This window comes from Sarcophilus harrisii, chromosome 2 (assembly GCF_902635505.1).
Source record: "Sarcophilus harrisii chromosome 2, mSarHar1.11, whole genome shotgun sequence".
In the NCBI taxonomy this organism is placed as follows: Eukaryota; Metazoa; Chordata; class Mammalia; order Dasyuromorphia; family Dasyuridae; genus Sarcophilus; species Sarcophilus harrisii.
Window position 1 is genome coordinate 199377023 of NC_045427.1, and position 13428 is coordinate 199390450.

The 13428-nt window shown below is 33.2% G+C and overlaps 1 protein-coding gene across 1 annotated transcript in view; it reads right to left on the bottom strand.

Moving 5' to 3' along the window:
• FAM98A (family with sequence similarity 98 member A) overlaps positions 1 to 13428 on the bottom strand; it is a 53855-nt gene that overhangs the window by 12887 nt on the left and 27540 nt on the right. Inside the window, exons 4-6 of the mRNA XM_003757837.4 lie at positions 6605 to 6789; positions 5725 to 5805; positions 4840 to 4956 (exon numbers count right to left, since the gene is read on the bottom strand). Coding sequence (XP_003757885.2) covers positions 4840 to 4956; positions 5725 to 5805; positions 6605 to 6789 — 383 coding nt within the window. The remainder of the gene's footprint in view (positions 1 to 4839; positions 4957 to 5724; positions 5806 to 6604; positions 6790 to 13428) is intronic.

The following is a 13428-nucleotide window of genomic DNA, read 5'->3' on the forward strand; positions in this document are numbered from 1 at the left end:
TTTTCACGGAAAAGCTTTGGGGGGCATTTCAGGCAATAAATGAAAGGAATTAATCATCAAGGGAAAACCTTGCAAAACAAAGAAAAACTTGGAGGTCTTCTGAGAAGGTGTGTGTGTTGGCAGAGGTGTGGGAGATGGTGGTGATGGAGTAATGCTTAAGATCTATTCTGTGCTGCAAAATTCTACCTGCTCCTCAATTAGAATTTCTCCAATTTGCCAAAGAGTTGGTCCTGATGTAGGTAGCAGAATATGACTTGGACTAATCTAACATGGTATGTAGAAGTTCCAGAAGAAGAAAAGGATAATATAGAGACAAATCACCAACCAACTCACCTAGTAATTCTTGAAATACTGAATCTGTTAACCTTTGAAAAACTGCCAGGATGCTCAAATCACAATATCTAATATTCATACAGATGTCATTGGATCCAGAAAGCAAACTTCCACTGAGCATTTAGTTTTAAGTAGTTGGACTGAAAGAATATGGAAAGGATTGCTATCCCATTCCATCACTGAAATTAAATAAACACACGTTGAAAAATAACTCTGCAGTATGGTGGCCATATATACTTGGGCTAATTAATTGCAGTCACAGCCAAGATCTTCAAAACCTGACCCTTTAATACAGGGCAAGTTCTGACACAAGGTACAGAAAGGTATCATCATGATTTCTGATATGAGGATCCATAATCTCTCTGAGAAAGACAGAAAATCCATTGGTTATTTGCAAAAAAGAAAGGAAGAATCAAATGCCTCTCTAAGCTCTTATAGGAATCCCTTTTCCCAAGTTGTCCTAAGGCCAGCCTGACCTGTTTGACAAGAAGCCATAAAGTAATATCTTGGTCAATTCTGTGGGAAATCTCTGCTAAATATAGAGATCCATGAAGAAATTGTAATGGAAAAGAATCCTGCAAAGTTCTTAGTTGGCCTGACACAGCAATATGAGAAATTCCAGGTGCTATCCAGGGCTAGGGCCACTTCTAACACTTGCCTAAAGTAAGAGTTTGTAGCACCTAGAGTCTCACAAATATCTTGCCAAGTTGCTAGTTTTTTAGAGGTATGTGATGATAAATAACACAACTCTAATCTCTGAAGTTCATTACTGGGACTTGAAGTTTAGAAAGCAGATTTGCCATTACAATTATAAGCAGTGTGGTCCTGGAGTCAGATAATTCTTAATGTGAGCTAATGTGTGAGAGACCTAATATGAAACAGCAATAAGACATCTCTTTGGCAGGAGTAAATGCAATCTTCACTTAGGGTTGAGAAGGCAGGTAGGTACAACTTAAGAGGGAAGCAATTGAAAAACAAAAAAGTAAGGCCAGATTGTAAACATGCATACATGGAGATGCAAAGGCTGAAATGAGATGGTAGACCAGTAACTAGGTTGGGTGTCCATATCATATTAAAAAGCTAAAGTTTAAGGAGTCAAATAGAACTGACTTTTTGTATGACTTGGCCTGTTTTCCCAGTGCTTTGGTCATTTTATTGCAACTGCTTGTATTTTCTGCCCCCTGCTGGCATTAATATACTGGCATGGTCATGAGCAGGGCTTGCTAAGCCTCTTTTCTACTTAGCTGCTCCCATTAAGCCATGATAATGTACACGTATACACATAACCTCTTATATTCTCTCACCTTAAAATAATAAAGATAACAATGAAGAGTCCATTTTACCAATATTTTTGGTCCAATTTTAAAATGTAAGCAATATTTCCTTTCCAAATTTACACATTAAACTTAAGCAAATCATTGAAGTGCTGCCTGATGGTTTATCTTCAAATCCTAGATCTAATCATTTTCGCTTTTGATTTAACAACAAATCACACTATAATCCAAATATGCAATTACATTGATTTGTATAAAATAACAAATTAGGAATGTTAAACTTTAGTATAAGGGAGAATGGTTCCAAATAGGTAAGCAGTCTTCAAATCTTCAGATCACAGAAAGAATAACCAAAGTAAAAAATAATCTAAACTTCTATCACAAAGAATTAGGGTTTTCACTACTCCATCAACAAACATTTACTAATTGGCAGGCACTACGCTAAATACTAGGAATTTTAAAAAAAGGGGGGGGGGGGGCAATCCTTGCTCAATCCTTGACAGTGGGAGAGACAAAGAATAAATATGCAAAAACCAACTATATGCAGGATTAATAGGAAATAATTAAAAGAGGTAAGGCACTAGAAATAAAAAGGATTAGGAAATATTTCCTATAGAAAGTGGGATTCTAGTCAAATTTATCCCAGAGAAAGAGTTCAAATGGTAAGGTAAAAGCTTTCCCCATCCCAAGGCTAAATTTTACAATTTCTTATTTCACAATTTGTTCAACATGATATATTCATATGAACCCTGAAAGATTTTCTGTATGTTGGTTTTTTTTTTTAATTCCTTTTCTGACATTTCTCAGAAGATATTTCAAAGCACCAAAACCTCATGTACACAGAATATATAAAAGTGCAAAACTATATTTGAAACTACTCATTCATTTTGTCATGAATTCTTAAGCAAGTGGCTTGTTAAGAAATTAACTAACCATGTTCTGATATGAGACACAAATCGACTCTTTAGTTATTTTCCTTCCTCCATTTTAAATTTTTTCCATTCCAAAGCCCTACCCTGACTCATTGTGGTAGGAAGAAGGACCTGGATTCTTGAAGCATATACCAAGTGCACAAGCTTTAGAATATGTAAACTTCCTTTAAAAGCTTCAATTTATATATAACCTATATGTATCTTTGGATGAAAGTTTAGAAAAGCTCAACACCAAAACTTGCACAAACATAATTTTTTCACCTATAGAAACGCATGAAGATTACCTCCTAAGGCACAAAAGGACTGAAAGATGTATACATATTAATGACATCACATATACTGGAAGGGCAAGTTTTGATTTCTACTGCTTATGGATGTATACACATTAATGACATCATATTTACTGAAAGGGAAACTTTTTACACAATGATAGCACATAGTGGAAGAATTAAACAGAGAATTATTTATCATCAGCTATGAACTTAGTATTATGCAGGGTATTTTAGAATATGAGAGAAATTTACAATTTGAACCATGTTAAGACTATTCCATTTAAGAACAAATTCCTTCAAATACATTTAAAGTATTTAATTACATATGATTCCCAACATAAAACTTCACTTATCTAGCATTGTTATAGAAAGAATTCATACCGATTAATTTTCCAGATAACAAACATCTAATCCTTCCCGTAGTAAAATTAGTATTTTTAATTTTTTTGCAAAGTTTTCCCCCAAAAATATATGTCTTTCATTTTTTAAAAAAGATTTAGTATAATTTAATCTTTTCTTGATGATTCAGGGTTATCACAATGAATATTCACTATTTTACTGCAAGACAAGATCATTTTTTTGTCTATGTTTTCAGTTTCCTCTCTGTTAAAAACATTACTGTCATTTGGGCCTTCTACAAAGACATGTACAACACTTCTGGTGTGCTTCTTTTAATCATCTATGGGCTAGGATACCAAATAACTAATCTTGATAAAAAATTCATGTCTGATAATGATAACAATAACTAATATTTGAATAATGCTTTAAGGTTTGCAAAGCACTAAGAGCCAACAAAATACTGAGTAAAAGAAAGGAATAATAGGAATAAAGATTCTCATTACTAATGAGAAGCTGAGAGGTGTTTTAATTGTGATCTTAAATGTGATATTACTCATTACTCTAGTTACTGAAGATCATATATCTTTATGAAAGTGTTTAAGATTTTAATATGCCTACTACCATATTTCTCAATAGATGGAACTAGCCTCTTAGGCTATGATCTTATATTTCCTTGAAACTTCTTTTAGCATAGCATAATGATAGGTTCAGATTAGTATTTTTGTTCAGTTGTAAATGGTGCTTTGTGACCCCGTTCAGGATTTTCTTTGCAAAGATACTGGTGTAACCTGCTATTTCCTTCTTTAGCTGTTTTAGGGGTAGGGAAACTTACAGGCAAACAGAGTTAAATGACTTACCCTGAGTCACACAGCTCAGATGTGTCTGTCTGGGCTAGATTTGAACTTAGCTGCCTTTTCAGATTAAGTACTCAATAAATATCTGTTAAATGTAACAGAAGAAACTTCCATCCTAGAAATGACTTTTAATAATTAAAAAAGGTAAAACAAAACAAAACAAAAACAAACACCTAAAAGGATGAAATATAAAACCCTTAATTAACTCCCTAATGTTGGGCAAGTCATTGAACTTTGCTGGGTTTTGATTTCTTTCTTGGTAAGACATGGGAACTAGACTAGAGGATCTCCAAATTCTCTTCAAGTTCTAAAATATTATGATCCTACAAATATCCAGTAACAGCTGAACAATTAACCACATTCAGTTATGTGAAGGTGTTACACATTTAAACAAAAAATAATGGAATAAATAGTAAGATAGCTATAAGCCTGCTTCTTACTGGGTTGGTACTGTTTCAGAGGGGGAAAAATGATTAATGTATTAGCAAGAGTTAAGAAAGTATAAATTTGGAAAAATTCATGTATGAGTAAATAATGTACTCTTAATTCAAAGTTTGGAGAATGAAAACGCTTAAATTCCACCAGATTATCTTTTCTGCAAATAAAAGCATACTATTAACATTTTAAATGCCAATTACTAAATGAACATTAATATAACAAATAGTTTCAAAGAAATTTCAACTGATTAATTTTTTTTTTCCCTCTCTCTGAATAGTTCCACTACTGACTTGGAAATTTTTATTTTGAAGAGAAACAATAATAATGTAAAGAAATTGGCTATCATTCTTAGAGATCGTGTCTTCAATACTCTGTTCCTTTATAATGTCATGTGTACCTTAGCTCTGTCTGACCAGCCAAATGACTGTACGGTGACATCCAGACGTTTCACTAAAAGCTTCCTTCGAACTTCATATTCATTGGTTATGGCTTGGTTAACTGCTTCTATTTTCTCCTGGAAAAAAAAGTCATTTTCAATTGAAATGCTCAATTCAAATGTTAATTGTTTTTTTAATAGTCTTCTTGAAATAAATAGGTCAACTGAAATAATTTAAATACTAATAAATTACATTATGATTAGACTTCTTTTTAATTCAAAGTATAAGGTAACAGTAGCTTACATTTATATGGCAATTTATGAGAAGAGCTAGTTTCCCCAAAATTTGTGAATTAGTAATTAGCATTGCTAAGTAACTCATCCAAAGTTATACAGCTGATAGTGACCAAACTTATTTCAAACATGTTTCTCTTTCTCCTAATGTCTTAGTGCCTCTGTGAGGACAGATGTTGAAGAATGAAAACATTAAATTTCAAAACAATAGAAATAAAATTTGATTTTTATGTTTTGTATTAATTTATAAGCACTCTGGCTTAAAAAAAAAAGAACAGATAACTTATATCCTCCTATTTTGATTTAAATATCCTATGTTGAATTGATCCTGATGAAATACTTCCAAGTTATGACCTCAAATTTAAAGCTCCTAATATTAGGAGGACTAGGCAAATTAAAATTCACATAAATTTTTAACGCACATAAATGAAAAGCTTAGTGGGAAATTCTTAGTTTTACAAAAGAAAAAGTACCTTTTAGGCTAGATTTGAATACAGTACTCATTAAAACAGATATTTTAAGAAAAAAAGTTCAAAAAGCATGATTTCTAATGTCAAAAACATGAAATGTATCATGGTTTACCAATATATCTCCACATTAACCCCTACATACCCAGTGAGCTGGTCCCATTGTTTTCTTCAACAAAGGCTTTCCTACATGATTAGGAGGAACTTTTGCTAATGTTTCCTTTAACTGAAATAAATAAATAAATACAATGAGTTAAAAGATTTTCCCCATCTTCAAAATGCTTCTTCACAAATCTTTACATCAGAAGATACACAGATAGTCATGATTAAACTAAAGATCAGTGAAGGCTCTAAGGTTGTCTATTTTCCTGTACAATTATCAGAGTATATGCATAACCTGTGATGTAGAAAAATTAGGGTTCATTTTTGTACTTTGAACTACTTCTGCATTACTTTGCAGACTACAACTAGTGCTTTAAGAATAGTGATAATCTTTATTTTCTTCTGCTTCATAAATTAATAGTTTGTTCATATATATATATATATATATCAGGCTGCTATTATTAAAAATCTTACTTATAAAGTGCATTAGATACAACAATAATTGAATTGAAAACTTTAAATGTTAACATCCAAATTATGTTTACCTGAGAGCAGGATGTAAAGGAAACAAAAGGTTTTTTTTCTATTTTTTAAATGAATTTTTAAATGATAGTATGTAGGGGAAAAAATTTCAAAGCCTAATTCTTATTATTTATAATAATGAAGAGGTTCATTAAACCAAAACCCTTCAAACAGGATACTGGTGAATTTTTGGTTTTGAAAAAGAAATAATATTGAACTCCAATATTCACAGTATAAAAGCCACAACAAAAACATCAACTTATTTTTAATATATGAACCTAAAATTCAGTAAAAAAATTTAAAAAAGGCTCAATTTCATTGGAAAAATTCATTGACTCATTGTAGATAAATGAACAATTAATTTTCCTTTAACACATGGAATTTTGGTACAAAAGTCTTACTTTTTTTTCTATGCCACTGAAGAACTGGAACATGGTTATATTGGCTGGAGGTTTGGACATTCCTAGAGCAATACATATGCCCTTCAACTCTTGAAAAACTTCACTACCACCTCCTTCTTGTGCTTTTTTGGGGGGAGAATTCACACACAGCATTCTGGCAGCTTCTAGTTCTGAAATGAGGTATGCTGAAAGAAACAAAATCAAACTTCACAATGAGATAGTTGTCAAATATGATTAAACTTTGAGTCAGAACTCTATATAACCTCCCATCTGTATAAGAAATATAACCTCCTACCACTTCTTGTTGTCAATCCCTACCAAATACACAAATGCATATCAAACAATAAGGAAGGTGTCAAAGGTGGCAAAATTTGCTTTCATACCTTTCTACTGCCCTTTGTATGTTATTTCTTATGTCCACAAGAAGTGTAATCTAAAATTATCCTAAGAGTGCCAATGAATGCAAACTCTGTCTTTGGTATGCTGAACTTGACTACATAGTAGAAGAGAGAAAAAAAATTTTTAAGATAAATATATAGTCATGATTAATATAGCTGTCCTTTAATTCTTTTTTAAAAATCTCACTTATTTATCTATTTTTAATACACACTGCTTTATGAATCATGCTGGGAGAGCAAAAAAAAAAAAAAAAAAAAAAAAAAAAAAAAAAAAAAAAAAAAAAAAAAAAAAAAAAAAAAAAAAGAAAAGAAGTAAACATAGCATCTATTGATTTATTTTCAATCACCATAGTTCTTTTTTGGGATGCAGATGGCAGATGGATCACTGAACCACTAAGAAGAACCAAGTCTTTCATAATTGATCATTGTACATTCTTGCTGTTATTTTATACAACGTACTCCTGGTTCTGTTTGTTTCATTCACCATCATTTTCATGTAAATCTCTCCTCCAGGCTTTTCCAGCATCAACTTGTTCATCATTTTTTATAGAACAATTAATATTCCATTACCCTTATATAATACCATTTGTTCAGCCATTCCCCAATTGATGAGCATCTACTCATTCTCTAATTCTCTGCTATCACTAAAAGATTTTTGCACATGTGGGTCCTTTTCCCTCCTTATTGACTTTGTTGCACTGTTAGATCAAAGGGGATGACGTTTTATAGCCTTTTAGGCATAGTTCCAAATTGCTCTCCAGATCATTTCACAACTCCTCTACAATGCATTAGTGTCCCAGTTTTCCCACATCCTTTCCAACATTTATGATTATCTTTTCCTGTAATCTTAGCCAATCTGAGAGGTGTGAGGTGGTACCTCAGAATTGCTTTAATTTGCATTTCTCTAATCAATAAGGATTTAGAGCATTTTTTCATGACTCTAAATGGTTTTAATTTCACCATCTGAAAATTGCCTATTCATATCCTTTTGACTATTTATCAGTTGGGGAAATGACTTGTATTCTTATAAATTTGACATAGCTCTTTCTTTATATATTTTAGAAATGAAATCTTTATTAGAAATACTAACTATAAAGATTTTCCCCTCCCAGCTTTGTACTTCCCTTTTAATCTTGTTTCTGTTGGTTTTGTTTGTGCAAAAACTTTTTTCATTTAATATAATCAAAGTTGTCCATTTTTCAGAATGTTCTCTAGTTCTTCTTTGGTTATAAATTCCTCCCTTCTCCAAAGATCTGATAGCAAATTATCCCTTTCTCTCATATTTTGTTTATGATATCACCCTTTACTCCAAAATCAGGTATACATTTTGACCCTATTTTGGTATGGGGTCTGCCCTCCTTTATTTCTTGAAAATTCTTTTAAAAGAGGCAATCCAAATGAACTTTTAATTGGTAGGATTTAAGACAAAGTAAAAATTTTTTAAAAAATTAGGTGAGATTCTCTTGGTCCCTTATTTCTTATCACGAAGATCTAAGTATAAGGACAATTCTTAAGCATGCAGGTGGTGTGATCTAAGTATAAGGACAATTCTTAAGCATGCAGGTGGTGTAACTGACACTATGTCAGACATATAACCAAGAAGAATGGAATTTCAATTCTGTCTAAGACATTAGCTAAGGGATTGAAAGTAAATCACTTAACCTCATTCAAACTCCCTTTCATCATTTCTAAAATGGATAAAAAGCACCTAACTCAATAGAGTTGCTGTGAGGATCAAAAGAGATATATAAAGTGCTTCATTATTAAATTATTATTAACTCTGAGTAGTCCTCTCCTCACTCTCAGTTTGAGGGGTCATAAGAACTGGATAAAAATCTTGAGATAACACTTTTGAAAGGTTGCCAACCCTTGACGTAAAGAGAGAAAAAGCTAGCCAAATTTTTGGGGGAAAGTTCTTTAAAACTCTATGTTTAGGACAAATTCATATATTGTTTTCCATACTTATTTACTAATGAGAGCACATATCATATGAAAGGGAATCTATAAATTAAAATCCATTTTCATTCATCAAATCAAATAGTAATCTTTAGGAAGGCCATGAACAGATCTTCCAGATATGAGAAGATCTAAGTTATCTTCAACATTTAAGTAAATTGCCACTCTTGATATTTTGTTAATGGAACAAAAATTCATTATACTAGTGTGAGAAGTAAAATTGTAAGTTTTTGTATCCATAGTTGAAAAATTTTAGAGTCTTAGAGTTTTAGAGTTTGCTCTCAAAGGATAGCCTTTTGGACTAGTTACAGTCTATTTAATACTAAATGATAAAATTATAACAAGGTTTTTATATGGAAATCTTAAACGAAATTAACCTATTTCCAAACTCACAGAATAGACAAAAACAGCAAAAACAACATAGGACCAGCAAGGGAGTAGATAGAAAAATCACAAAAAGCTTTTTTCCCCCCTTACAAAAATTTACAATAACCAAACATGGCCCAAGAAGAGATGAGAATATGTACCTTTCTCCATTCTCTGCAGAAGTAGGTTAAAAAAAAAATCTATCTTAATTTCCAGAATAGATTTTAAGGATATTTAGTTCAATACCTATTAAGAGACCACTAAAATTCACTGTACTGAGGTTGGCACTAGGAATAGAAAGATGAAAAATTATTTCATTTATATCTTAGTGAAAATTACAAAATTTTATAGCATAATACAGTAACTGATGTTTACATAATAATATAGGGATAGCCTGAAGCTAAGGAAAGGTTTATTATACTCTTTGCAGAGAAATTTCTGAGAGAAATGATTAAAATATCTCTTCTTCCCTTCTACCCTGCAACTCTACCCTAAAAGTTTTGGTATGAAATGAATGCATCAGAATAACCACCTCTTCAAATATTGCTGATACTCAAGATTTTACTATACGAGGTTTTGCTGGTTCAAAATCTCTGTGATTCCATTTGGGGTTTTCTTGGCAAAGCTACTGAAGTGATTTGCCATTTCCTTTTCCGGCTCATGAGGAGGAAACTGAGGCAAACAGGGTTAAGTCACTTGCCTAAGGTTATATAACTAATAAGTGTCTGGATCCAGGTTTGAGTTCATGAAGATGAATTTTCCTGATTCCAAGCCCAGTGCTCATCTACCTATACCTACTATATGAGGAAGTAAATGTCAAATAGTTCAGGTATATGTGTTGGCTGCAAAAATCCTGAATTCCAAAGAAAAATGAGAAAACAGTGAGCAAGCTCTAGGCTAATGAATTTGAGTGATTCCTAGCAAAAATCTGGGATATATTATTAAAAGAGTTCCAACTTAAAACAAGTTTTGGATGTTGAAAAATGGGAACTAGTGATCCAGACCAACTTCATTTCATAAGGAAGTTTATTTAATACAAATTAGTAGCCATAATAGTGACTGCCTCAATTCAACAAATAATTGATCACTATGCCTAATGCAGAGATGGTAGCTAAAGATCAGTTTAGAACATAAATTTATTAACATGCAACCTCATGGAGAAAAAAAGAACACCAGATTTGAAGTCAGAAGACCTAGATTCAAATGCCAGTTCACCATTTCCTATATATGTGATGTGTAAAATGTCAATTGCCCACTGTTGTTTTATTACATGGCCTTTAAGGTCATATTTAACATAACAGTTTCTAATATACAACAGGTGGCAAAAAAATGCTAGAGAAAACTCAAATCACAAGCTATGCTTGGCATTCTGCTAGATCTATATGTCAACAGATAATAAAATACCAAGAGTAAAAAATAACAAAAAAGTAATTGGAAGGTAAGGACTAAAAAACAGGAAATATCAGGAATGCCATTTTGAAGAAGGCCTTCTTTACTTAAATGTGTTATGCCATAGTTCTCAGTTTCCATAATTATCCTGACTCCTGTCCTGATTCAGTTTCTCTGCTTCTCAGTCCTGCAAAACTGCCCCTCCCTCTTTATCAGAATATTTGATAAGGATAAAAGACCTTATGTTTTAGAATATCAGAATGCCTCTCCCCATCCAAGCTACTGGAATGTCAGATACTGTCTTATCAAGATGCCTCTCCTCATGTGCTGGGTTCTCCCCCCCCCCCCCCGCTCCCGCGCCCCCCCCCCCCCCCCCCCCTACTGCCTTCACACCCTGTCAGAACCGGATTGTCAAGAGTCCCATTCTGCTCTCAGCACCCTGACTCCGCCTCCACCTTAGTCTACCTCCAGAGTGAAGCCATGTGCATATAGGTCATTGAGAATTCTCACTGGCTGCTAGATTCTTGGAGACAATAGTGTCATTCAGCCCTGGGACCAAACCATGGATCCATTTGATCCCAGTAAATCTCTCCCATTTAAATAAATTATTAAATACTCTTTAGTATCTATCTTGCCTCAGTTTCTCTGGCATTACAAATGTGTGCCTTGAAGGACATTAGGAAACTTAAAAAAGGGAAAACAGGGAGGGAAAGCATTCTAGTCTTGAAACATAGACTATGTAAAGGGCACAGGTATAGGAGTTGAAATATAATTTATAAGAAATAGCAAGTAGGTTAATTCGGCCTATAAAGACAGAATGGGGTCAGACTGAAGGGCCTTAACTGCCCCAAAGAGGAATTTTTATTTTATTTGAAAGCCAATGGAGAGCTATTAAAGCTTTTTGAATTGGGGAGTAAACTATGCAGCCAAATATGGCAAATACTCCAGCAATATTGTAGCTGGAGTAAATGAGAGAGAAGTCAGTTGTAAGCAAATTAATTAAAGCTACTAGTCCAGGCAAGAATTAATTAGGCCTGAACTACAGTAGTTAAGGTATCAGTAAAGAACAGGAAAGGAGATGAGACAATCAGACTTGGCAGCTTTGGCAAAATAATTGAAATGAATTTAAGGATAAAACTATTGAATGCTATATTCAGTTGATCTAAGAATTGTCTATATGGAGATGACAATTGAATCCATGAAAGCTGTTGAATCCACTAAAAAGATAAAAAAAGGAATGGGGGTAGGAGAAAGGAAGAGTAAAAAGAAAGGAGGAAGAGTGGGAGAGAAAGGAGAACCTAAGACAGAGTTCTAGCCACAAATATTTTGGCACATACAGGTCCCTTTCTCTTCTTTAGTATCTCTTTGGGTTATGTATAAGCCCAGTAGAAACACTGCTGGATCAAAGGGTATGCACAGTTTGATAACTTTTTGAGCAAAGTTCCAGATTGCTCTCCAGAATGGTTGGATGTATTCACAATTCCACCAATAATGTATTAGTGTCCCTGTTTTCCCACATCCCCTCCAACGTTCCACATTACCTTTCCCTGTCATTCTAGCCAATCTAACAGGTGTGTAGTGGTATCTCAGAGTTGTCTTAATTTGCATTTCTCTGATTAATAATGGCTTGGACTTCATGAATATGTTAATACTACAAAGACTACTACTAATAATAGTAAGCATTTATATATAGCACTTCTATGTGCTAGACAATGCTCTAAGCACTTTACAAATGTTTCTTTTGATTTTCATAAAAACTATGGGAGGTAGATGCTATCAATTATTATTCCCATTTTAAAGGTAAAAAGCCTGAGACATACAGAAGCTAATACTTGCCCATAGCCTCAAAGTTAATAAGTCTCCAAGCACAGCACTCTTTTTCCTATATTATCCAGGTGCTACAAAAATTATATGTGTACAGCTGAAGAACAGGAAGTGACTGAAGTAATCTAGCCCAATTCTCATTTTACAAATGAGTATTCAAAAAAAAAAGTGGCTTGCTCAAAGTCAAACACTGGTAATAAAATAGCCCAAATGGGATTCAAACCTATGTTGTCAGACTACAAATCCAAAGGTATTTCAATAGTACTTGTTACAGCTTTAAAAGCAGTTAAGAAATATAATTGTGGGGAAGCTAGGTGGCACAGTGGATAGAGTACGAGCCTTAGAGTTAGGAGGATCCAAGTTCAAATGGGGCTTCAGATGCTTATTAACTGTATGACCTTGGGCAAGTCACTTACTCCTAAATGCCTTAAAAAGAAAGCATAATTGTTCAATAATTCTCTAACTATTAATATCAAATATAAAAGAGAGAACATAAAAGAGGTATGCTTGCCAAAAGTGATTGCAAGTTTTATGGAGGCTATCCAGTGCAAAATCCAACCAGAAGACATAAGTTATAGATCAGGTATTCTTATTCTATGGTCCATGGAATTAAATCTTTATTTTTGTTAATCTCTAATTAAAGTCTAATTTTTCCTTCAATTATTATTAAAAAAAAATTAATTGTCAGAAGGAATCCAGAGGCTTCACCAGACTGAAAAGCGGAGTCCCATGATACATAAAAAGTTAGAATTCCTTTTATAGATGGTAAAGACTCACTGATATTCCTGTTAGTGGATGACAATATATTGATGCAGTCTAGAAAACTGCATAGCCTTCTATGGGGATTAAAACTGTCCCACCTAAAATAAAACAGACTGAGGTAGAACTCTG